This window comes from Miniopterus schreibersii, assembly GCF_964146895.1.
Source record: "Miniopterus schreibersii genome assembly, chromosome: 4".
NCBI lineage: Eukaryota > Metazoa > Chordata > Mammalia > Chiroptera > Miniopteridae > Miniopterus > Miniopterus schreibersii.
The window spans coordinates 44,768,690-44,792,269 of record NC_138105.1 but is presented as its reverse complement, the minus strand read 5'-3'; the positions used below and the strand labels follow the sequence as shown (position 1 = coordinate 44,792,269).

The 23,580-nt window shown below is 42.4% G+C and overlaps 1 protein-coding gene across 2 annotated transcripts in view; it reads left to right on the top strand.

Annotated features, from left to right (window-relative positions):
• Nucleotides 1-22,625, top strand: part of LRBA (LPS responsive beige-like anchor protein) — a 504,599-nt gene extending 481,974 nt beyond the window's left edge. For both annotated transcript variants that reach the window (XM_081135597.1, XM_081135598.1), the window contains exons 54-57: nucleotides 13,314-13,415; nucleotides 16,298-16,494; nucleotides 19,895-20,046; nucleotides 21,493-22,625. In XM_081135597.1, the coding sequence (XP_080991723.1) occupies nucleotides 13,314-13,415; nucleotides 16,298-16,494; nucleotides 19,895-20,046; nucleotides 21,493-21,583 (542 nt within the window). In that variant the 3' untranslated portion in view covers nucleotides 21,584-22,625. The remainder of the gene's footprint in view (nucleotides 1-13,313; nucleotides 13,416-16,297; nucleotides 16,495-19,894; nucleotides 20,047-21,492) is intronic.
• The last annotated feature ends 955 nt before the right edge of the window (nucleotides 22,626-23,580 follow it).

The following is a 23,580-nucleotide window of genomic DNA, read 5'->3' as shown; positions in this document are numbered from 1 at the left end:
TATGGTGGACATTAACTCCTAGCAGTGCTGAGAATGCAAAGAAAAAATAAAAGAATAACATAACAGCACAGCTAATAAAAATTTTAGAAAATTGTAATGTACCTTGACTAAATTAAATTACCTTTCTCAAAGTGAACCTTGTCCTTTCTGGCCCTTTTCTGGCATCTGATGTCCCAATTTAATTTTGCTTTAGCTTTGAAGGGTGAATCTGGGAGAAAGACAAATAGGCACTTTTTCACATAATGAGTATTTCCACACATTAGAATAGAAAAATGAACAAGCCAGTCAGTTGAAGCTTTTCAAAATAAAATGACCAAAAAGGGGGGAGAGAGAGAGAGAGATTTTTACCGTGTGTTTTAAACAGTCATGCAAGCTGGGTCTGATTTTATAAGCCTCTGGCTCATTGATGGCTCCACGATGCAGCGGCCGAAGTCAGGGCCTTCCAGATGAGGAATTTTAGGCATTGTATCTATTGCATGCAGTGTAAATGCCCTTTGAGAGATGGTCAGGCTTTTATATACATAATTGCAGTGTGGTCTATAAACTCACACAACGCCTCAACTTAAATTTTTGAATTTAGACTTCTCTCTTGAAGGAAAATAGGTAAATTAAAGAAAACTAGGCTGTTGCTTTTTCTGCATGTCATACGTCTCATTCAGGTATTTTGTCTTTGTTTTTTGTTTGTTTGTTTTCAAAAATTATGAGAATAAGCTAGTAATTTTACTTGCTAGCATCATAAGCCTACACCATTTTCTACTAATCTTAGTGCTATATGTAAAGTTGATAGCTTTATTACTATTTTTAAAAATCATGTTGCCCAATATTAATATGCATCTTGGTTGGGCAAAATCAGGCTAATTCTAACTGGATGAAATCTATATGTAGTACAACTTGGGGTCTATAAAAGGATGCACGTGTTCTGTGAAATCTCCCAGATTCTGTGGCAGATGCCTTGCTTTCTTGCACTACAGAGAGGTTTATGTCTCCAACTCTGTTGTCTTGTGAGAGTTATCTCCTGTGGAATGCAGTTTTCCCAATGAGAAGAAAATTAACATAGGACTCTGTTTAATTGTGACTTTTTAAAATAAAATCAACCAAGAACATTTCAATGAAAGATGTTTTTGTTTGGAAGCATAGCTCTGTCCAAGCACTTGGTGTGTTTTTGGACCGAATCTTATCCACCAAAATGCTTTCCCTGAAATAATCCTTTTTCCTTCAAAATAAAGCTATCCATACTGTACATTTCCAAATTTTGGAGAAAATGTTTCCCAATACATTCAATTGACATTTAAATTCTTTAAAACTTTGACACGAGCTTAAAAGCAAGATGAAAATTTACAAAATATTTATTATGTATCCACCATTTTTATATTGTATCAATAGATCATAAAATTAAATGTTATTAAAAGTAAGTACTTCAGTATTTTTAGGGATCTGAGTGATTTTTTTAAAGCCACAGTTGATTAGCTTTGGAAGTAAATGGTTGCTGACTGTGAGAGTGTCACGTAGATTTGTGTGTGTAGTATTTCGGTAAAGTAGTTTTCCATTCTCACGTTCTGTTTTTGATTTGATTGAAAGGTGGCATTTTTTTTTTCCTCTTTGCAATCAGACATGCTAATCTATGTCAGCTTTCTCCTTTATGGGAATGGCGTCTACTGAAAAAAAAAAACACAAAACTACTAAGTTTTTTTCATAACACCAGGATTCTGTTCTTTAAGAATATTTCAGCACCGTTAATTAGAAAGAAGGTTTTATTAACCATAAGGCTAGCACTAACAGACCACAGAGCTGCTTTTTAAAGTACTGTATGCCATGGCTGCCCTGCTTTTTTTCTCTGTCTAAAACTTCATTTTGTTATACTCTCATCAATCACTTAAGTCATTACCGTAAATCCTACTGTTGTTAATTTTACTAGTATCACCCTAATGAGACATTCCTGCTATAATTAAAAATGAATTCTAACTTTAAGGCATTCTAAATTTTTTTTTAATGAACTTAGAATGATCTTGCCATATGACCATAAATACCACTGATATACATAGACTACCCATCAAGTCCGTAACAAAAGTAGTATCATCCAGGTGTGAGTTATTTACTGGTTGCCTCTGTGCATGTGTCTTATGCATATGTATTTTTGTGTACATATTTAGAAATTATGTTCTTTTTACAATAAAGCCTAATACGTTTTACTGAAGTCACTGATAAATCCCTATTCTTTGTCTTGCCAAAGTAAGGTAAATGTAACGCAAGCTGTAGGTGTCCTAGAGCACCATCTGCTGGATGCATTTGGGGACTTAATGCTAGTAAATTTGAAAATCAGTACTTGATAAGACAGGTGCACTTTGTTTTTAATTGCCTGTGATGTATTATTTATGGGTCACTAATGTCAAGACGTGTGCATTTTTGTTGAACCATAAGAGTTTGTAAAGTAACTCACTTTTTTCCTTCTCTTGTTCCATGCCAACCTGGGTTTGAAACCTGATAATATTTTGTTTAAGGAAAATATATGCCTAATGAAACAAAGTGTCACAGTTTGTCATGCGATACAAATTCTTCTCATTGACTGCAGGTCTTCAGTAAGCTACAGTTGGAGAAATTGTTTGGATGATATTTTAATGTTAGGTTCCTTACTTTCACTAGATTCTGAATAGGAAAGCAGTGCTTGCAATAAGTAACCTTTTTATACCTGGGATATGACTCCCAATCTATTCTTTGTCAAGAACACGTATCTCATCGGTAGCTTTCCTGTATCTCTATTTTTGGTGTGCACTGTTGCACTAATACTAAGACTGCCCTGTGTTTTTTTTCCTTGAAGAATTCATCAAGTAGGGTTGGAAACAATATGTCGGCAGTGTTCGAGTTCAGGTGACATTAAAACTACGTCTATGAAATTCTCCAGAAGGTCCAGGATGTTTAGTGCTCCATGATGTAATGCAGGCCCTCGAGTTCCAGCAAAACAACTCTGTATTTACTGCTTGTAACTAATAGTAGATGTGGTAAAAGGAATTATATTCATATGGCAAATGAATACAACCTTAATGTGCACCATATGCAGAGTGGTGGGGTGATGTGCCAATATATCACATTTATTTACCTTGTTTAGTTGCAGAGAAAAATGACTATACCATTCAGCCCGTAGGCTATAGCCATATACATGTGGGAACAGAAGAACTGATGATTTATGCCCTCAAATTGAAACTGAGTGTCCTCATATGTAGACTTCCATGGTGCCACACCAAAGAAAGTTGCTTGTCTAATACTTTATGCCCAGATAGGAAATTTAATTTCGAACAAGTGCTGGAATTAATCTAAGAAGGTACAGATTCCCTTTAGTCAACTAAGTATCATCGTGTAGGCTAGCAAAGGCAGTTTTGAATGTCCGTTTTCATTTCACTGGGCCTGAATATTCTCTCAAGCTGTAAGCTGCAAGCTGCCTCCTCCCCCCTTAGGCCTCGGAGTGGGATTCTTCAGCTCTTAGAATACTGTGTAAGTGTGTGCGTGTGTGTGTGTGTGTGTGTGTGTGTGTGTGTGTGTGTGTGTGTGTGTATGGGGCATTATCGTAGAACTGCTAATGATACATTTAATTAATACCTCCTGGAAAAACATATTAGACTGACTTTATCGCCTTCCAAAACGTTGGCCTCATTAGAGAAATTATATGGCAGCTTTCTGCATATGTACCTCACATTACACTTTGGGTATTCCTGAGAATTTGTGAAGAGACCCGTCTTTATAGTAAAGTAAGTACTTTTAAAAGCCTCTGTTGGCTTCTTTTACAAAACAGCAATGGCCCTATCTTTTAAAGTAATTTTTCTCGCCTTCAGATAGGTTCAGTGAGACCTCCAACTTAGGGTCTCAGTTGTTCTTAGAAGAAGTCCTTAGAAGCCATGCTTCCCCTCACAGCTTAGGGTTTCCTGGCTGGTGAGCTTTTTTGCATTTGGTCTTGTAGATTGTAACCCTCTACACCTGAGCGATTGCTTTATTTCCTTGGGGTGAGTGGGGTCAGGATGTTTTCTTTTTTTATTAATTGAGAGATAATTGACATATAACATTATATTAGTTTCAGGTGTGCAACATGATGATTCGATATATGTATATATTGCAAAATGATCACCACAGTATGTCTAGTTAACTTCATCACCACACAGTTTCAGACTTTTTTCCTTTCATGAGAACTTTTAAGATCTACCCTCAGCAAATTTCAGTACAGTACAGTGTGGTTAATTAGAGCCACCATGCTGTACATTACATCCCCAGGACTTGTTTATTTTATAAGTGGAAATTGGCAACCACCAATCTGCACTCTGTCTACGAGCTATTTTTTTGAAGATTTCACGTTTGACTCTACAGAATTTGTCTTTTTGTGTCTGAGATAATTAGCATAATGCCCAGATCTATCCATGTTGTCTCAAATGGCAGGATTTCCTTTCCTTTTTTTTTTCTTCTATTACTGAACAGTATTCCATTGTGTATATAAACCACATTTTCTTTATGCATTCATCCATCGCTGGACACTTAGGTTGTTTCCATGTCTTGTCTATTGTAATAATGCTGCATCAAACATGGGGGTGCAGCTGTCTTTTCAAGTTAGTGTTTTTGTTTGCTTTGGATAAATACCCAGGGTGGAATTGCTGGATCATATGATGGTTCTATTTTTAATTTTTGGAGGAACCTCCATACTGTTTTCCACAGTGACTACACAACTTACATTCCCACTAACAGGGCACAAAGGTTCCTGTTTCTTCACGTCCTTGCCAACACTTGTTTCGTGTCTTTTTGATGATAGCCATTCTAACAAGTGTAAGGTTATATCTCATTGTGGTTTTGATTTGCGTTTTCCTGATGATTAATGATGTGGAACACCTTTTATGTACCTGTTGGCCATCTGTAAGTCTTCTTTGGAAAAATGTTCCTTCAGAAACTCTGCTCATTTTTTAATCAGATTGGGGGTTTTTGCTGAGTTGTATGAGTTCTTTGTGTATTTTGGATATTAGCTCCTTACCAGATATGTGATTTGAAAATGTTTTCTTCCATTCTGTAGGATGCTTTTTCATCTTGGTGGTGGTTTCCTTTGCTGTTCACTTTTTGCTTTTGTTGCCTTTGCTTTGGGGGGTCAAATCCAGAATGTTTCTAATAGCTAAGGATGTGAAAACTCTCTGTAGTTTTCACTAGTGCCTTATTTATGTATCTTTAACAAAGGAGCCTTAAAAATGTTGAGGAGCCCTGGCCAGGTGGCTCAGTTGGCTGGAATATTATCCCGTGCAGCAAAAGGTTACAGGTTCAATTTCCCAGTCAGGGCACATACCTGGGTTTGATCTCTGGTTGGAGTGGGTACGGGGGGCAACTGATCGATGTTTCCCTCCCCCCTCCCTTCCTCACTCTGAAATCAATAAGCATATCCTCAGGTGAGGATTAAAAATAAAATGTTAAGGAGGACATATTACGAAGAATTTTGTATGACTTGGGTATTTAGGATTGATAGATAAAAAATAGTTTTTACTTGTAATTACTATTCATAAAAATCATAATCTTAATGTTGATACCAACAAATATAAGATTGCATTTCAGTAACTGCTCTAACTACCTGCATTCTTTATCGGAGGCAGAATTTTATAGTGTTTATGTTACTAGACACCCATATGCTGCTACAGAAGCTATCAATGAATTAGAGCCAAAGACAAGCCCCTCTATGGGGAATCGAAAATGAAAAGCCTCAACAAGTGGGAAGAAAGAAGTACATGAGTTAAGTTTGCTATATCCTCATGATGAAATACTGTACAGCCATTAACGTATTTGGATTTGCGATACTGACATTGAAGGGTATGCTCTCTGTAATGTTAAAGATCACCAGCCTGCATGTATAACATGATATATTTAAAATGCCTATGTCTGTCTGTGTATACTTTGTATTCTGTGTATATTTGTGTATAGAATAAAGTCTGGAATGGTAGTCAGCAGAAGGTTAGCAATGGTTATTTACAGATGGTGGACTTTGGAGGCAGCTTTTCATTTTATTCTTTACAATTTAGTAATTTATCTTAATGTTTTCTAATAAGCATGTATTACTTTGATAATCAGAGACAATAGAGATATTTTATTTGGAGAAAAACACCTAATTCGTGTAATGTTCCCTCACTTCCTGCTCTAGGCTTCTGGATATTAGTGGTTGTATCAGAATTTATATGGAGTGTCAGGTAAGGCTGGAAAGTCTAAGAAAAGGACGGATGGGAGAAATCAGTGCAATTTCTAGAAATTAAGGTCTGTTTTCTCCTTGACAAAACCCAAAAATAATGAAGACCATCTCTCACTGGCATTTATGCAGCACAGAATCGGATATTTTACCTTTGTTGAAAGAATTGCCTACAACAGAGGGTGAAAATATGCAGCATCCTGCTGCTCCCGGATGGGCTGCGGGCTGCTGGCTCATTCACCCTGTGGTCCCGCGTGGGACCGCTGTACCCTTGCTCTGCAGCGGAGCCACAGAGCGATTCTAAATACGCTTTACTTTTCCCCTGACCTTGAAGCTCCTGCATCTTACTCTGACCCTGAGAACTTGCCCAACAAGGGCCACAGAGCTAGCAATGCAGGAGGCTGAACTCAAACTCAGGTCCCCAGGCCAGCGGCGCCATTCTTACCGCTCAGCTGCACCGCGGGGTCAGTTTGATTTAATTGGACTATCAGCTGTAGATAATTTTGATGCAACCCTTTCACTAAAGCTCTCTTAGTTTCTGCAAAGGTCAATATAGAGGTAATTTTGTTGTATCGCGTTCTTATGAAAGTATATGTCATGGTAGGATTTTGTTTTTTGTAAAGTGTTACACATTAAGGGTTATACTTTACATATACAATTATAGATACATATCTACATAAACCCATTTTCTAATGTAGTCTTAAAGGATGATTCCACTGTCATAAACATATATATATACATATAAACTATCATGTATATAAAAATAATTATATATCACATAGAGAGGAGAAAGATTATAAACCAAGATTATCAGTTGCAATTAATTTTTTATAACAACATTATCTTGTCTTCCCTTAATAATTCTAATATTATTTACAAGAGGAAGCTACCAAAATTGACAGTGTGATGGTTGCCACACCCTGAATGCAGTTATGGTTTTTTTCTGTAGTCTGTATGTTTAACCAAATTAACTTTTTTTTTAAAAAAAAAAACAAAAGAGACCATGCTGAATGGAGAGGAGGGGGAAGGGTTGATGGAGATGGAATGACTAGAACAAATTTCAAATATTTTCTCTTTGCATAATTAAAACATAGTATTATAATACCCATTGAAAAATTAGGGAATACAGAGAACAGACTGACAGCTGTCAGGGGAGGGGGTTTGGAGGGCTGGGTGCTGAAGGTGAAGGGATTAAGAACAAAACAAAACTCATAGACACAGAAAACGGCATGGTAATTACTGCAGGGAAAGGGGGTGGGGGAGGTAGGAGAGGGTAAAGGGGGATAATTGGTGATGGAAGACTTAACTTTGGGTGGTGAACACATGTACAATATACAGATGATGTATTATAGAATTGTACACCTAAACCCATATAATTTTATTAACCAATCTCATCCCAATAAAGTCAATAAAATTTTCTTTTTAAAAAAGGAAAAAATTAGAAAGTTAATGGCACATGTTTAAAAAACATTTAACAGCTAACCTAATTTCCACTTCAGAAAAGTCTTTTTCTTTCTTGATTTACCATTATGGTAAGCCACAGGAGAAAGCTTAGTATTACATTTTTACATGTTTGTTTGTTTTTCTCAGTGAATGTTCTCAAATAATCAAAATGTAATTAAGATGGAACAAAAGGCATGTGTTAAGACAAGTACCCATCTTTAGGAAATGATTGTCATATAATGTACAATACTTAGACTTTTATAAAACGTATATATATAGTTAATTATGTATTTAGGTTCTTAAATAAACATTTTATTTCTTTTATTTTTAAATTAATTGGGTGACATTGGTTAATAGGATCATATAGTTTTCAGGTGCACATATCTATGACACATCATCTGTACACATTGCATTGTGTGCCCACCTCCCACAGTCAAATCATCTTCCATCACCATATATTTGGCCCCCTTTACCCTTTTCTACCCTCCTCCTCCCCCGCCCCTCTATTAACCGTATTTTCTTTCTAAATGAGTGTTCTGTTGAAATTAATTTTTAAAAAATAAAGCCAGGTTTCATATTTTGTTTTGCCTCTCTAAGAGATCAGATGGTATTAGGTTTTACTAATGTGGGAAATTATATCAGTTGTTTTTATTTGTGGACTTTATTAATTGATGTCATATATTAATTTTGTATAAGAATTCAGCTGTAATAAATAGTTTGGACTTCTGCGCTAGTCAGTACAGCTTTTGGACCTTTCCAATTATAGATATATATATAATTTGCAGGTCTATGGGAAGGTCAACAAAACCTGATCTAATGACCATTTAAAATCAAGTCAGTTACAAACACAGGCCACATTTTACTCACCTCATTTCCACAGTGCATTGCACATAATATATACCGAATCAATGTTACTAAGTGAACAGATGAGTAAAGGAATGGATGAACAATTGGGAAATGGCAGCTTCTGGCGCAGGAATCTTCTAAACTAAGCATTCATTGGAAGAACTAGTTCTATTTCTACAAATCATGCTTCATTTTATAATTGGTAATATAAAATATTTAAACTGCTAACGAGAATTTTGCAATGCACTGTAAGGCAATTTAATTTTCATAAGACTGGGGAGATGATGCCAGACACCAAAAACTTTATTAATATTTTAAAATGTAATTCAGAATTTGCCAGAAATATGTGTCAGGTCTATTTTTACCTGGACTATTAATCCCCTTTGCTTTAATGGAGACAGAGCTTTTGAAATATTTTTCTCATTGGATATTTATGAGCAGGATACTAAAGAAATTACTGTCTTCTCTCCTTTCAGGTATGACTTTAAGTGGTTCAGAGTCCTTTTGATGGAGAAATACACTTAGTGTTATGAGGGCACCAAAGAAACACATTTAATACAAACATTTGTTATTCTACCTAATGGTGTAAAACATTCCACCTGATATTTTAAAGCACAGATCCAATATAAATGCTAAATGGGCATGTGGAGATCTCGCGCTGTTAAATGCAGGTCGGGCTGTTACAACGGTGTCTGTGAGTCAGTGTTGATCCTCAGTGTTACGTACGGAGAAAAGCACATCTGTAAAAACCGGAGCGTCCTGGCATCCACGGCAGGATTTGGACTCTCTTTAATCGTTTTCCTTTGAGGCCGTCGGTAAGATGTGCGGAGTGGCCCTTTCAGCCTTCGGGTAGGATTTGCACCAGTGGTCATAAACCTGCTCTCCGGACAAAGACCCCTTTCCTTTGAAGTAGTCGCTCAAGCCTTTCAAAGCAGCCCAAGAGTCTATCCTCTCTTTTTATTTTTAAGATGAGTCTGAAGTGTAGCCCCTTAAACTAGCAGCAGGATAAATTTTTGTCTCAGCTTTATTGGAAGCTGTGACAATTTCTCAAGCACTAAGACTTTAAGAGGCTCTTAGGGGATCTGTTCTGCTTTGTGACCTAGCTTTAGGTGGATCCTGCTATCTCAGAAAGCAGCAGTGGAGACTTACGGTATCCATTAACTACTGCAAATTTTTATCAAAGAATTAGCCTGATATTTTCCAGAAGACTTTTCTCCCCTTGTTCTTTATTTGGTTTGGAGACTTCAGTGAGAGATGGTGATAGCTTTGGGGCCTTTGAAAAAGCAGTATGTGGCCAGTATTGTCTTCTACGAACTGATTTCCCCCCTAGGTATTAACTCTGTGGGCTGACCAGTGGTCGGAGGGGCAGGCCTGGGCGAGCGCTGCATGAGAGGGAGTCACATGGTTCCTAGATTTTGTTTCTAGGCTTTGCAAGCAGAAATGCACACAGGTGTGTAGGGTTTCGCCGTTCCTTTCTGTGGGAGGTGATTGGGCTCTGGGATCCTGGGTGACGTATGACCGCGTAACTACAGCCGAATAGATTCTGTGGGCCACGTGGAAAGCTGGGTCCTGCCTCCGAGTGCGCCCTCTACCCTCAGCAACTTCATTCTAAGAAGTTCCCGAAATACCTGGAGAACTTCAACAGTTTGGACCTGATGGGTTTAACTCCCGTATCATATAATTCTATTTGCTGTAGTGAAATATTAATATTTAAAACATTTGGTTCCTTGGCATTTATAAAAACCCAACAAGTATTTATTTTGAACAGATTTGTTGATGAGAAAATGAAAAGAACATAATCTGCACAGCAGGAAATAAGGGAGTACAAAGGGCCGTCTTTAAGCAGCGCTGGAAACAGCTTTCCTTAGAGGAACTGACCTTTCTCCCCAGGTTGTGGTATGTGGGTTTGTAAAGGCCGTTAATGTGCGTTTCCTAAAGGGAGGAAGTAAGTAGCGCGATCTTTTTACTGGAAATCCAGTGAGTGTTTGTGAATCCAGTTACCTGAGAAGAACCCAATGATTATAAGTCTGCCCTTATGCTTTTAATTTGTTGTTTTTCTTCCCGCACCCCCCCCCCTTTTTTTCTGTATTTCCTGAACTGTCTGACCTGCTTCCTGGGTTAGAGAACATTTTGCCAAACTTTGAAGCCAAATCCTAGCATTGAACACTTCTTTATTTAGAGATCGGGCCCTAGGAAAAGAAAAAAATTCTTTTTTGGTTTTGAAATTACATCATATGTGTGTGCCTTCTGATTTGTGGAGGCAAGCATGATTGGTATAGTGCAGATTATTGGAAACTAGTATTTTGCAAGTAGAGCATGTTTATTAAAATTGTAATCACAAGTTTACAAAAAAGAATGCTTATACCTTGGCCAACTTTATGGGGTTAATTGTGAGGCTTCCTAAACTATTAACTTTATAGTCATAAAAAATTCTCCATATTTTGAGCTGTTTTGCATTAAAGAAATACAGTTGACAGCAATCTTCTCACTTCCTCCCCATGTTCCTGAGAAAATATTCTTAGAACTAGAAAAGGAAAAGTTAGCACTGACATGCTTAGATGTCAGTGTTCTCTGGGCCCGCCCTTAACGCATCTGTCTTGTGTTTACTTTGGCTGACACTTAGATCATTTCAGTTGCCATCCATTTCCCTTCAAACCCTCACTTGCCACCGAGGAATTCCAAGACAATTCAAATTAAAACATAAATCCTTCCCCTCCAATGGTTGACTTACGAAAACAGAAAAGGAACAGTCACTGAAAATGTACGCCTTAGATCTTAATGATTTTAATTCTTGATTTAAATAAGTTGCCGATATAATTAGACATTAATTTCAAAAATAACATTGTAGGTATTTTTGTGGAATGCAGAGCATCTCGGGAAGGGAAGAAACCATGAATGGGGGTTAAAGTATCGGTAACTCTAAAAAATATAGCATCAATTTCTCATTTTTGTGGCAAGCCTTATCTCTAACAGAAAATTACATAGTTCAGATTACCTAAAATTATGTTTCTTTTCTTTAAATTTTTCCCAAATTTGTGTACTTTTTAAGGGAAAAAAAAAAGCTGCCCTTGTGACAGATTCTTTCTTGTTTAGAAAATGTCAAGTAAACTGTCATTAAGGTAGGTTTCTCTCTCCAAAGCAGTTCTGAAACTTGGGATCAAATGAAACCAACCTTCTTATTCCCCCATCGATTTGCCTTTTCATAGGTCTTTTGAGGTCTCCCTTTGTCACTAAGCAGGCCGGCCAGGTCCAGGGTCTGCAGCACATAGCGCGGCCAGTGTGGTGCAGAGTTTGATACACTGCCCTCTGCTCCAGTCTCCCTCACAAGGACTCAGAGTCCCCAAAGGCCATGAAGGACACTGCGGACACAGCTGTCCTTGTGTCCTCCAGTGACATGTGGTAGTGATTGTGTGTAATGGTGAGACGTGAAGTAACTGCAGGCTCCCGGGGAAGTGTCTTCATAGGAGATGCCCTCACCGGCTTTTGGCCATGGATCTCCATGCATTCAGTAAAACCTGTTTTCCTTCCCTGCCTCTCCACCCCCCTGACAAACAGAGGCACGTATATATAGTTTGCATGAAATTTCAGAGAACCCGCTGGCCCCTCGTAAAATCCACTGCTTTGGAGTTAGTTTCACTGTTCTGTCCTTCCAAGGACAGTAGGATTCTGCTGGATTTCCCCGGACCTACCAGGCTCTCTCCTTAGAGCATGACTGTTCCAAGGACAGCCTAGTATCTGGGGTGCGGATGACGAGCTCTGCTCTGCAGGGTTCCACAGAGTGACCTACCTTCTGGGTGCATTTGTCCCACTTGAATTCACAGCATCATTTATTAATACTACTATAAAATCAGTCCAGACACGGAAATCGAAGCATGCTAACAATCCTGCCCTCTAGTCCCATTTATAAAGGCTTTTTGTGTGTTGGTCCTTAGCGACTCTAAAAGTAGAAGGCTTGTTTAGTCTTAAAATAGTGTTCCTCAGGCTAAATATGGAGTTCCGCTTATCCCTGCAGCTTGGCACGAGGCACCCACCATGAGGCCCAGTACCGCTTCCTCTCTGCGCCGGGCCAGTGGTGGCGCAGGTTCCTTACCAGCCAGCCCGCCCCTCCTCGGAGCTGAGGTGCAGGGGCTCCCTCTGCCTGAGGCTGCTCCGCAGCAGCCCCCGTTGTCTGGGCGTTTACTACTCCTGCCCTCCTCACCCCCGCCCGCTAATTTTCAAACTCTCAGAAGAATTACACATAAGTTTTTTTTCCTCTGTTCTTTGAATGAATCATAGATAAATGTACTCTGTGATTTACGTATCAGGAACATATATACGCTTAGTAAAGATAGTAGATATTCAGGAGAGGGGCTGCTTTGGGACACCATGAATCCTAGTTCAGTGTCTTCATTATGGCAGGGTCTCGGTGGCCCACAGAGGAGGAGGAGGGGAAAGAGGGAGAGAAGGCGGCTGCTGCTCTTTGAAATGTGAATCAAGCCCAAGTCCCTGCTTTTATAGTCATCCACCCATAAATCATCTAATCAGGGGGCTTCTATTTGTATTGGGAAAGCATCTGAGGCATTTTATAACACAGATTTCTGACTTATTTTACTCTGAGGTTTCAACCATTGCTGCTTAATATCACGTAAGGATTAAAAATTTAGCATTCAGTCCTCAAACTATAACATATAGTTTGGATCCAGTTCTAAAATAGGGTTTTTGGGCAGATTCTCAAATTGTAAGATTTACCATTATGGGAATTAGGAACAAGCTGTTGATTATTTAATCTGAGTGGAGGGAGGTGTCCCCTGCATGAACTTGAATTCATTTGTCCTTTTTATGTTTTTTCCTAAAGGTGGGACCACCACTCCTCGGGCCATTCTGACTGGCCACGACTACGCGATCACTTGTGCTGCCATCTGCGCCGAGCTCGGCCTGGTACTCAGTGGCTCCACAGGTAAATCTGCAGCACTTTCATAGAACATGTGTGTGTTTGGTTTCCTCCCGTGGTGGCACCAGCCACGTGTCAGGTGTTCAGTATTCACCTATGACTCGTGGCCACCGCACAGGATCCTGTGTCAGCATGGACAGGCCTGTTTCACAGCGTTGCTCTAAGCTCTAAGCAGTGAGGCAGGAACAAGGAGTGTCTTTGTGTATTTGTTTGTTCTTCTGACCTCTGGCTGGGCTGCCTCCATCTCACACCTGAGTGCAAACTCCTGACCCCATCTGTTCTGACTTCCCAGTCTCAGGTCTAGGCAGGAGCCAGGATGGCACCAAGAAAGGAGTGGAAAGTCACTCAAGCTGGTCTGCCTGGAGGTTTGTACTAGCAACATCATCAAGTATTTAGGCCAAAGATACCGTGCAAGCTTCCCAAGAGGTCGTGCTACAAATGAGGATCTGCCAAGGAGCAGAGCGCTTTCCATCCTGTTGTTCATTCCACTGTAATAGTCTGCATTTCTCTGTCCCCTGCCCTAAGCCGATGTCTGAGCACCCCAGGAAGTACTGCAGTTTCGTGTGTTAGGCTCATCTCACGGAGAGGCGCGCAGTATTTCAGTCACCTTATCTGTGTTTTGAACTATAATACTTAGTCTAGGTAACAAGACTTATTAAATAGTCATTGGATTGTGTTTAAAAATTTAGCTCTAATAGTAATGATAGCAAAGATTCTATACCAACTGGAATTTTTGCCTTCTTATGCCTAGCAGTTTCATATATCCTGAGCTAGCATGAGGTTTTGGACTATATGTGATTCCCATTAGCTGTGTAAATGAACCAGTCACACTGCAGGCTGTCCGAGCTTTGCATGGAGGTGTGGACCCTACACAGGACTGTATAAGCTAAGACCAGTGCAAAGTGAGTTTAATAATCAACGAATTTTATGATTGGTCCATAGCCTTTGAAATTTTTCTCAAAACATTAAACATTCTTGATATACACATATACATACATATATACAGACATGAAAAAAATAGTAAAACTCACATTTACTTCATACACTCTAATTTGAAACATTAGAAGCATTGACAATCCGGTGTTTTTTTCTATGTGGGACCTTCTCAGGAGTACTTTGAACAGTGCTCGTCGCCTCCTCTTCATAGAACGAGACTCGCAGTGAGAATCTTTGCTGTCCTTGACCAGCTCTCACGCTCCTGTGCATCGGCCCCCAACATTTTACCTTCTGTGCTTTCAGTGTCATGAGCTATCCCCTGGGGCTCCTTTAATGCAGGGGTAGGGAATCTTTTTTCTGCCAAGGGCCATTAGTATATTTATAACAACATTCTTGGGCCATACAAAATTATCAACTTAAAAACTAGCTGTGAAAATAGCTCCTAGATTTATTGAATTTCAAGTCCCGCCTGTGGTGGTCCTGGCAGGGCCAGAGCAAATGATTTCATGGGCCCGGGGGCTGGACGTTCCCCACCCCTGCTAATGGGAAGGTTTTTCCTAATTCAAGTTCACCTTCACTACCTACCTCTGGCCGCAGAGCTGCACTCTCAGCTGTGTGAACATTCCCACTGTCAGCTTTCTACACAGCCCTGTTTACATTCCTGTCAGGTTTCCCTTTCATCACTTTGCAGTTCCTCACTGCAGTTTCACCTCTGCTGGCCACACCCTCTTCTGATATCCACATCTGTAAATGTCACACAAGTTTATCACTGGGGACCAGCAGGCAGCACAGCTCTAGTTTGCTGTCTGTGCATGAACCGAGACACACTCAGTGGCCACTCACTGACAGACTCTGGAAGAAGTGACGTGGTTGGTCCCCAATCGTGACACACGTCTGTGACTGACACAGTGATCTCGGACTGAGGAGCTAGCCGGGATGTGTGTGTACTGTCTGCAGTTACTGCGATAGCTGCAATTTGATGTGTGGTGTTGAAGGACTGGTGATACCTGAAATTCCTGCATCCCGGTGCTGTGCAAGGCCAGGGCTGCCTGCATTGGGAACACTGGAAACTTCCATATTCCCTGAGTGGTAAAGCAGCCGCTGAGAGCCCTGTTCTCACAAGGGCAGGCTTTAGTGGCCCTGTGGGGAGAAGGTGAGGGTTCTGTGTGGCCACGCGTGACTAGCCTGGACAACAGTGAGGCATGTACTCCAGGTACCCCTCTTGTCCCACTCCGACACCTCTTAGAACCCACTCATCGCACAGGTGGTTTGGGTTACCTGCTCCCCTGCTTGCATGTAGGGGGCATTTGACAGAAATGCAAAGCTCTGGTATGTGTAGGCTGTTCGGCAGCTCCCTGCCTGCTCAGGCCTCTCAGCCTGGGGTGCTGGGAACGGTAGATGCTGCTGTTTGCTTGGTGGGGGGGCAGGAGGGAAATGGACTCAGTTGCCAAGGAGAAGTAGCCAAGGATCCCTAAGTGAATTCATTTGTGGGGGGACAGTGAGAAGGTGGACCACCCGGGACCTTCCTTCACGGTAAACTCAACTCAGGAGCTGCCTGCTGAGCTCTCCCCGCACAGGCCCAATTGCTGCCACCACGAGGGCCCCTAGAGGGTCAGAGTGCGCCTAAGGGGAGCCCAGCCTTCTTGGAAGCTCTTCTAGGGTTTGAAATGTATCCCAATCCTCCTGAATGCCCCCCGTTTCTAATCACCTCATGGCATGGGTTTCATAAAGTAACTTGCTGTCTCTTGAGGAGACGTGAACTTGCCTGTATGTAACTCAGTTTTCTCCTCTCCCGAGGGACAGGTGAAACCAGCTGGCATGCCAAAGGGAATTCTGCACAGTGACACACATATGTCATTGGAAGGCTCTCTGACGTGTGCTGAAGATACAGGTGACAGTGGGCTGTTCCCATTTTAAAAATGAACCTTGCCTTGTTTCTCCCCTTCTCTCAGAAGGACCGTGTCTCATACATTCCATGAATGGAGACTTGTTAAGGACTTTGGAGGGTCCTGAAAACTGCCTGAAACCAAGACTCATCCAGGCTTCGAGAGAGGGCCACTGTGTCATATTCTACGAGAACGGTGTCTTCTGTACGTTCAGCGTGAACGGAAAGCTCCAGGCCTCCGTGGAAACAGAGGACAACATTCGGGTGAGTGCCTCTCAGACTCTAGAATGTGAGATACTTGCCTCAGAGTGTGGCGTGTGAGGGAGGAGGGTTCACTAAAACCTCTGCTGAGTCCTGAGATTCTCTCTTCCATGCTCCCCCCCCCCCCCCAAAAAAGTGAGCACCCGGACAAGGCCTGTGTACCTCACTGACCACAGCATGTCCCAGCTGTGCAGCCTGAGGTGAGCCCAGCAGGAGAGGCTTGCTGGAGCCATGCAGGGTGGCTGGCGAGGGCACAGCGCAGTGTTTCTGTATCTGAGTATCAAATCTAAAATAATGCAAGAGGACACCAGAACTGTGCCCTCATTATAGCTTCTGGAGGGAGAGTAGGGATGATGAGTGTTTAGGATTAGCATCCAGTTCCAGTCCACAGACCACTGTCAGTCACAGATGTGCGCTACAATTGGTGACCGACCGTGTCGACAACAAGACCCAGACTTGCCAAGGTAAGAGAGTTGGGCTTCAAATTATGACGTGAATTAGGCAAACATTTTCCCATTTTTGCTGTGCAAGAAACAGTAATGCTAGTGGGCCCTTTGGGGTTTCACTTCCTTTTCAAGACAGGGCTCCCTGAGGATTGGTTGAAGGAGAGTGAGGACTGCTCTTTGCAGGTCTCCTTGTCTCACCTCCAGACTTGGTGGGGGTTAAGGTGAAACAGCTCTGGTGTTTCCATCATTTCCCAGGGGGAGTTGGAGGGGGGGGTTGCAGAGGTCCCTGCGCTCTGATCCTGGCTTTAGGGAAACCTGGACATTTTACCCCCTGCTGTTCCTGACCCAGGACCACTTCAGTGATGTAAATTCTCCCAGATCTAGTCTGATCACCCTTCTTGCAAGTAAAACTTGGGCTGGAACACAAACCCTAAGCGTAGATTACATGGTGAACTCGGGCACCTGCTGCTTCTCTACCCTGGGGTGGCTTTAACAACTCAGTAAGTGGCGGGCGTCTCTCTCCACGTGTCTCCGTTGCATTGTGACCACCTCCGCCACAAAGGCAGGCTGGACTCTCACGCTCTGCTTTTTTCCCTCCCTCCCGTAATACTTCATTTAAACCAAGTACACATTGGAGGCTTGCCTTTCCTCTTTAGAATAATAATGTTGACAGCCTGTCACTGTGAGTTGTGATTATATTATTTGAATCCCTTGCTAGCTGAAACAGTTTCTGTGGCACGTCCATACCGCAGGCTCTGGAAGGTCCTGGAGGCGGTCGGAGGCTTGCTGTAGACGGGCTGTGCACACTGGTCTTTCCTCTCTGTCCCACAGCCATTGCTTTTTCCCTGTAATATTCCCACTGGGTTTTAGGCTTAAACAATCCATTGCTTTTCCGCCAGCCCTCTTGTACGTGGTGCTGGCACTGTGATTAGTGAGCTTGCCTGGCAGGCAGAAGGAGAGGTGAGAGGAAAGAAGAGGCAAAAAGAGAGGGGAAGAGAGAAGCCAGCAGGGAAAGGAATGGAAAGACGAAAGGAGAGCTTAGCCTAGGGAGAGGAGGGAAGGACCCAGGCAGCAGGGCCCCTGCTGGGGACCCTCCTACATGCCTGAGGATGTGCTCACCCCCAGACTGCCCCCTGGTACCTCCTCCACGCGCAGCACTTGGGATTTCTGAGGCATCTGAAACTCCAGCCTCGGCCCCACCTGACGCCGAGGTGCATCACCATGGAGTCTGAGTGCTGGTCTGGGTGGAAGAGAGGGCACCGTTCAGGGGACGCTGCCCAGGCTCCTGCCTTCAGGAGAAATCGACAAGTCCCTCACGGGCATCTGCTGATGAATGTTTAGTCCTAAAAGTCCAAGTTTAATGTAATTCCAAACAGCTAGGATTAGAGATCCTCTACTAAAATGGAGAGTTAAAGATTAATGGTTTTAATTTATGTTTTTATATAGCAGTTATCCAGTAAAAAGCCTCAAGCATAAAACTCAAGTGAACCACAACCAGAAGGTTAATGGATTTTCATCAGCTGAATTTTATAAGTGTAGCAAATAATTATTGGTCCCAGGCTCCCTTGCAGTTCCCCGACACCCCTGGAGAGTGCCACTTGTGAAATGAAGGGAGGGACGGGATATTGATTTTTACTGATATGAAAAATCTTACTGTTTGCATTTGGTTTAGATTTGGAGAATACTTATATGTAACAACCTTCCACACATGGGTTTTTATTTCCTAGGTTTGTGTGTTCTTGATAGTAAGCCATATTTAAGAGACCACTGAAAGTTGGCATTTGTGTGACGATTAGGATGGGTATAGACAATCCTTTTCTGTGATTTAAAAATATTGTCAAAGGGTAGATTAAACACTTAAGGCAACTAGACTAAAACTCTGAGTGTAAATACTTTTGTTGGAAGTTAGATTTATTTTTTCCGGCCTGCTAGCACTGCCTGTAGTCCCACGCTCACGGTGTCCAGGTGAATGTAGATTACAGATGTCTGCAGTTACCTCTAGAACTCCCAGTGTCCCCTCACTCAGGAAAGGAAATGTGCATCTTAATAAGCTAAGGAAGGAAGGGGGAGTAGGGAGGGATCTTTTCTCTCAGGAGTTGGTGCACTTTCTCTGTAAAGGGACACATGGTAAATACGTTGGGCTTTGCAGGCTCTGGATTCTGTTGCAGTTACTTGTGAGTAGCCGTGAATGAGTGGGCATGGCTACATCCCAGTAACCCTCTTTATGGCCACTGAAATTTGGAATTCATCTAATTTTCACCTATCATGAAATACTTTTTATTTTTCTCAACCATTAGAAAGTGCAGACAGTCATACAAGGGGCACTGGCCTGCCTTTGCACTCCTGTGTCTGCATTGGCAGGCAGTGCTCAGTCTTGGGCAAGAAGGAAATGCCCAGCCTCTGGGGTATGATCACCCTGGAAGTCGGGGTAGCTCTACCAAGTTGTCTTCCCAGCTGCTGTAAAAGTCCCACAGGCCTAGGGAAGGTGCTGATGCTGCAGGTCTTCCCCCGGGGCCACAGCCCCACAGGCAGCAGCGTCTTACTGAGGACGCGAGGTCAGAGCTCTGTCTGCCCAGCCTCAGTACAAAACCCGCTGAGCGCGTCCCCAGGACAGCTGCAGAGGTCCCAAGGGGTTCCTCACTGTAGAGGGCTGGTCCCAGCCCACAACACGCAGCATTTAAAGGGCATTCGTAGCACCAGTAGCGTCTGCCACATCCTTAAAAAGGAAGAGTTAAACAAAAAAGCTCAACCATGGCCTAACTCTGTCCATTTGATTTTGAAACATCGCAAAAGTTTTCTATGACCCTCATTCTATGACCTCCTAAAAACTCAGGAGCCCGCACCGTCTTTCCTTCCCTGCCACGCTGCGGTAGCTGCTGTCGCATCGGAATTCATCAGACTCCGGGCCGAGGTTTCCCGAGCGCCACGTCTCACCTGAACGGTGCTTTGTCTTGCAGGCCATCCAGCTGAGCCGGGACGGCCAGTACTTGCTCACAGGCGGAGACCGTGGTGTGGTCATGGTCTGGCAGGTGTCCGACCTCAAGCAGCTCTTTGCCTACCCAGGCTGCGATGCTGGGATCCAGGCCATGGCCTTGTCTTACGACCAGAGGTAACACTGGAGCCATCAAAAACTGTGGAGGGAATGTCAGTGGGCTGGGTTGTGGGGGTCGCCTATGCAATGAAAAATGCCAATGAACAGTGGAGTTGCTATGGTAGTTTTTAAAAAGTGCGATTTTCTTTCTGATGGCTCAGACACAACTTGAGTAACAAAGGCTCCACCTACACTGCTGTTTAGCTTTTTATATTTGTTTTATGCCTGTATCTCTGTTCATGAGGCTTCCTCTAAGAGGTTGGGCTTATTTCCCAAAACCTCCCAGGTGGCAAAATTGAGAGTGATCATTTTTATTTGGTGTTTTAGTTTTTGTGTTTTTTTTGGCCACATAACATTTACTGTGAGCCATTTTTTGGTATTCATTCAGTGGCATTAGGAACATTCACGTTGTTACACAACCATTACCACTGTGTTTCGCGCGTGTTTGTAATTTTACGGTTTGAGCTTTTTATGGATGCATAGTGTCCTGTCTCCCATCACAGGTTTTGACCTAAATCCTGTTTTGTCTAATACGGGCGTAGCCACCCCAGTTCTCCTTTCATTACTGTTTGCATGGGATCTTTTTCCTTCCTTCCACTCTCAACCTGTTGGTCTAAAGACAAAGAAAGGGAGTCTCTTGCAGACAGCATACACCTGATCATGTTTTTTATCCATTCGGCCCATTTCTGCCTTTTGTTGGCGTGTTTAATCTCTTTACAGTTAATTACAGATAAGGAAAGACTGACGTTTGCCATGTTGCTTTGTATTTGTTTTCTGTGTTGAGTTTGTGTAGTGACACATTTTGGTTCCTAATTTTGGTATGAGTGGTGGGGAGCACACTGAATAGGACGTAAGACCTCTACCACCTGGTCTAACCAGACCGTCCAGAGACCCGTCTAAGATAATAGGCGGTGCCTCCGAGAGGCTCTTGATCTTTCGCGCGCCACCTGCTTCAGGACAGGAGAGCAAGCGGCAGCGGTCACCTCCGTAAGTCACTGTTATAAGGACTCTACCCTGCTCGGAGCGTGATGGGCGCCGAATGCTCTCCTGCAGAGTCCAGCCCAAGTCACGGCCCACACTGCGCCCTTCGTTGAGTCCCTGTCAGAGGCCTCGCTCGCCCCTCCACCAGCTGAGACTGTGAGCCTCTCTGACTCCAGGGCTCTCGAGGCCACCCGCACCCCCTTAGAAACCATCAAGCCTGCTCCGGTGTTAGTGACTCGTCCTACACGGACTGGCTGTGCTTTCGGTAACAGGCAAGCTGTGGCGTGGATCCCGCAGAGGGGCAGGGGCCGCACTCTCAGCTAGTCATCAAAACACGCACCTTAGTTCGCACGCACTGTAGCTCTGCCTGCCACCTTCTGCGTTGACCTTGTAGATGTGGGGAAGCCAGTTCTTTCTTTAGTAACAGATACCTAGGAAATAAATAGGTTTGTAAACCCCGCCTCCTCTCTGTGCTTCTCCCAGGTGCATCATTTCTGGCATGGCCTCCGGAAGCATCGTTCTGTTCTACAACAACTTTAATCGGTGGCATCATGAATACCAAACCCGCTACTGATGGGGACAGCTGGACGCTGGCCTTCCAGCCCAGGAGGGGACGTGCCCTGGAGCATCCTTCCCTTAGAAATAGCTAACACATCTGAATGTAACCTAAATTTGCTCAAAGCAGCAAAATATTTTTTAAAGTTAATTGCTATTTTTGTAGACTTTGCTTGACTTTGGGGGGGAGGTATAGCAAAGCAGAAAACTGGCTGCTGGGTTCTGTAGTTTAAAAAAAAAAAATCTATATTTTTAGTCATAATGAGAGGTCTATTTTCACCAATTATGGAAATAAACAGTGGAGTGAGTAAACCCACTTATTCCGGCTACATTATGATAAAACACATTTATCTCTAATCTTGAGAAATCTATGATTTTAACAATAGGGAGATGGGTTATAATACTGGGATGGGGGAATTTTATGCTGTATTTTGGGTCCTGCATTTTTCCGAACAATTGTGCTTCTTATGCACTGAACTTTCTGGGATTTAAATAGTAATGTTTAAATTATGGTAAATGTAATTTAAAACATCTCAATGAGTTCTTTCTTTCAATATTCTTCTTTAAGCATGTTTTAGACCTAGGAAATTATGGTTGGGGGAAGCTATTTTACTGCGTGGTTGACAGAGGATCTAATGGCATAGCAAGTGTGGACTATTTACAATGTTTTCCTGATGTGTCGTCTTCATAGCACATCAAAATGCAATGATGGAAATATTCTTGGGCTCACAACATTTGTTTTTCTTTAAGTTGCAACTACCAAAGCTCTCCCCTGAGGTTTGTGCCCAGGACTGAGGCAGAACTGCATGGGGCTCCCCTCCTGCACCCGGGTCTGAGGACGGAGGCTACCAGGTGCTGTGCTCAGCAACAGCCGTTTTACCTTCTATTTGTTACTGAACTCTCTTCACCTTCCTTCTGATCAGCAATTTGTACTGAGAAACAATGTTATTTTGGTGATGTAGAATTCTACTTTTCTAGTAGACTGTGTGGAATTCTGTGAAAAATATTTGAGAAAAGGTCTGTATTGCATAAATAAACTCTTTGTATGTTGTGAACTTTGACCCTCCATCTCTGTTTCTCTTGCTGCTTTCCTGCACGCTCGGCTCTTCTCCAAAAGCCAAAACGTGGAATGGAATGACTCAGAGAAATTAAATACCATCTGTTATTGAGTAGTTGGAAATACCTTTTCACTCCTAATTTTAAAACATTGATAAAACAATTATTTACACACACAAAAATGCCAAACTCTGTTTCGGTCACAGATCCTGAACAACCACCAGTAAGAGAGAGACTCTTAGGAGCAAAAACCTTCTCTGGCAGTTAGTTACCTACAAGGCAGCACCCATACGACTGTCAGCTGATTTCTCAACAGAAGCTTTGCAGGCCAGAAGGGAGTGGCAAGGAATATTCACAGTGATGGAAAACATGGAACTACAACCAAGATTGCTCTACCCAGCAAAGCTATCATTTAGAATTGAAGGTCAGATAAAGAGCTTCTCAGACAAGGAAAAGCTAGAGGAGTTCATCACCACCAGACCAGCACTACAGGAAAGGTTGAAGGGTCTTTAAGAAGCTAATGAACAAAACAATCTGAGGAACAAAATAGACCCAGAGATACTGACACAAGCAACAGACGATCATATTTTCAGAGGAAAGAGGGAAGGGGGGTGGGAAGAGATTAACCAAAGAAGTTATATGCATATATGCATAACCCATGGACACAGTCAATAACGGGGTGAAGGCCTGGGGAGGGGGACAATGAGGGGGAAAATGGGACACCTGTAATACTTTCAACAATAAAGATAAATTTAAAAAAAATAAAAATCAGTGTTAGAAATATCCTCAGGTGAGGATTAACAACGACGACAACAAAGGAACCGTTCTGCCCCCTGATACAGCGTCACACTGCTGCTCTATTCCCTAGCAAACAGGACAAGATTCAACGTGTCCCACATGGGAACCGTAAGCGGCTGTGTAGGACGTGGTCAGGAACTTACAACCCAGGGCTGCCCTTTT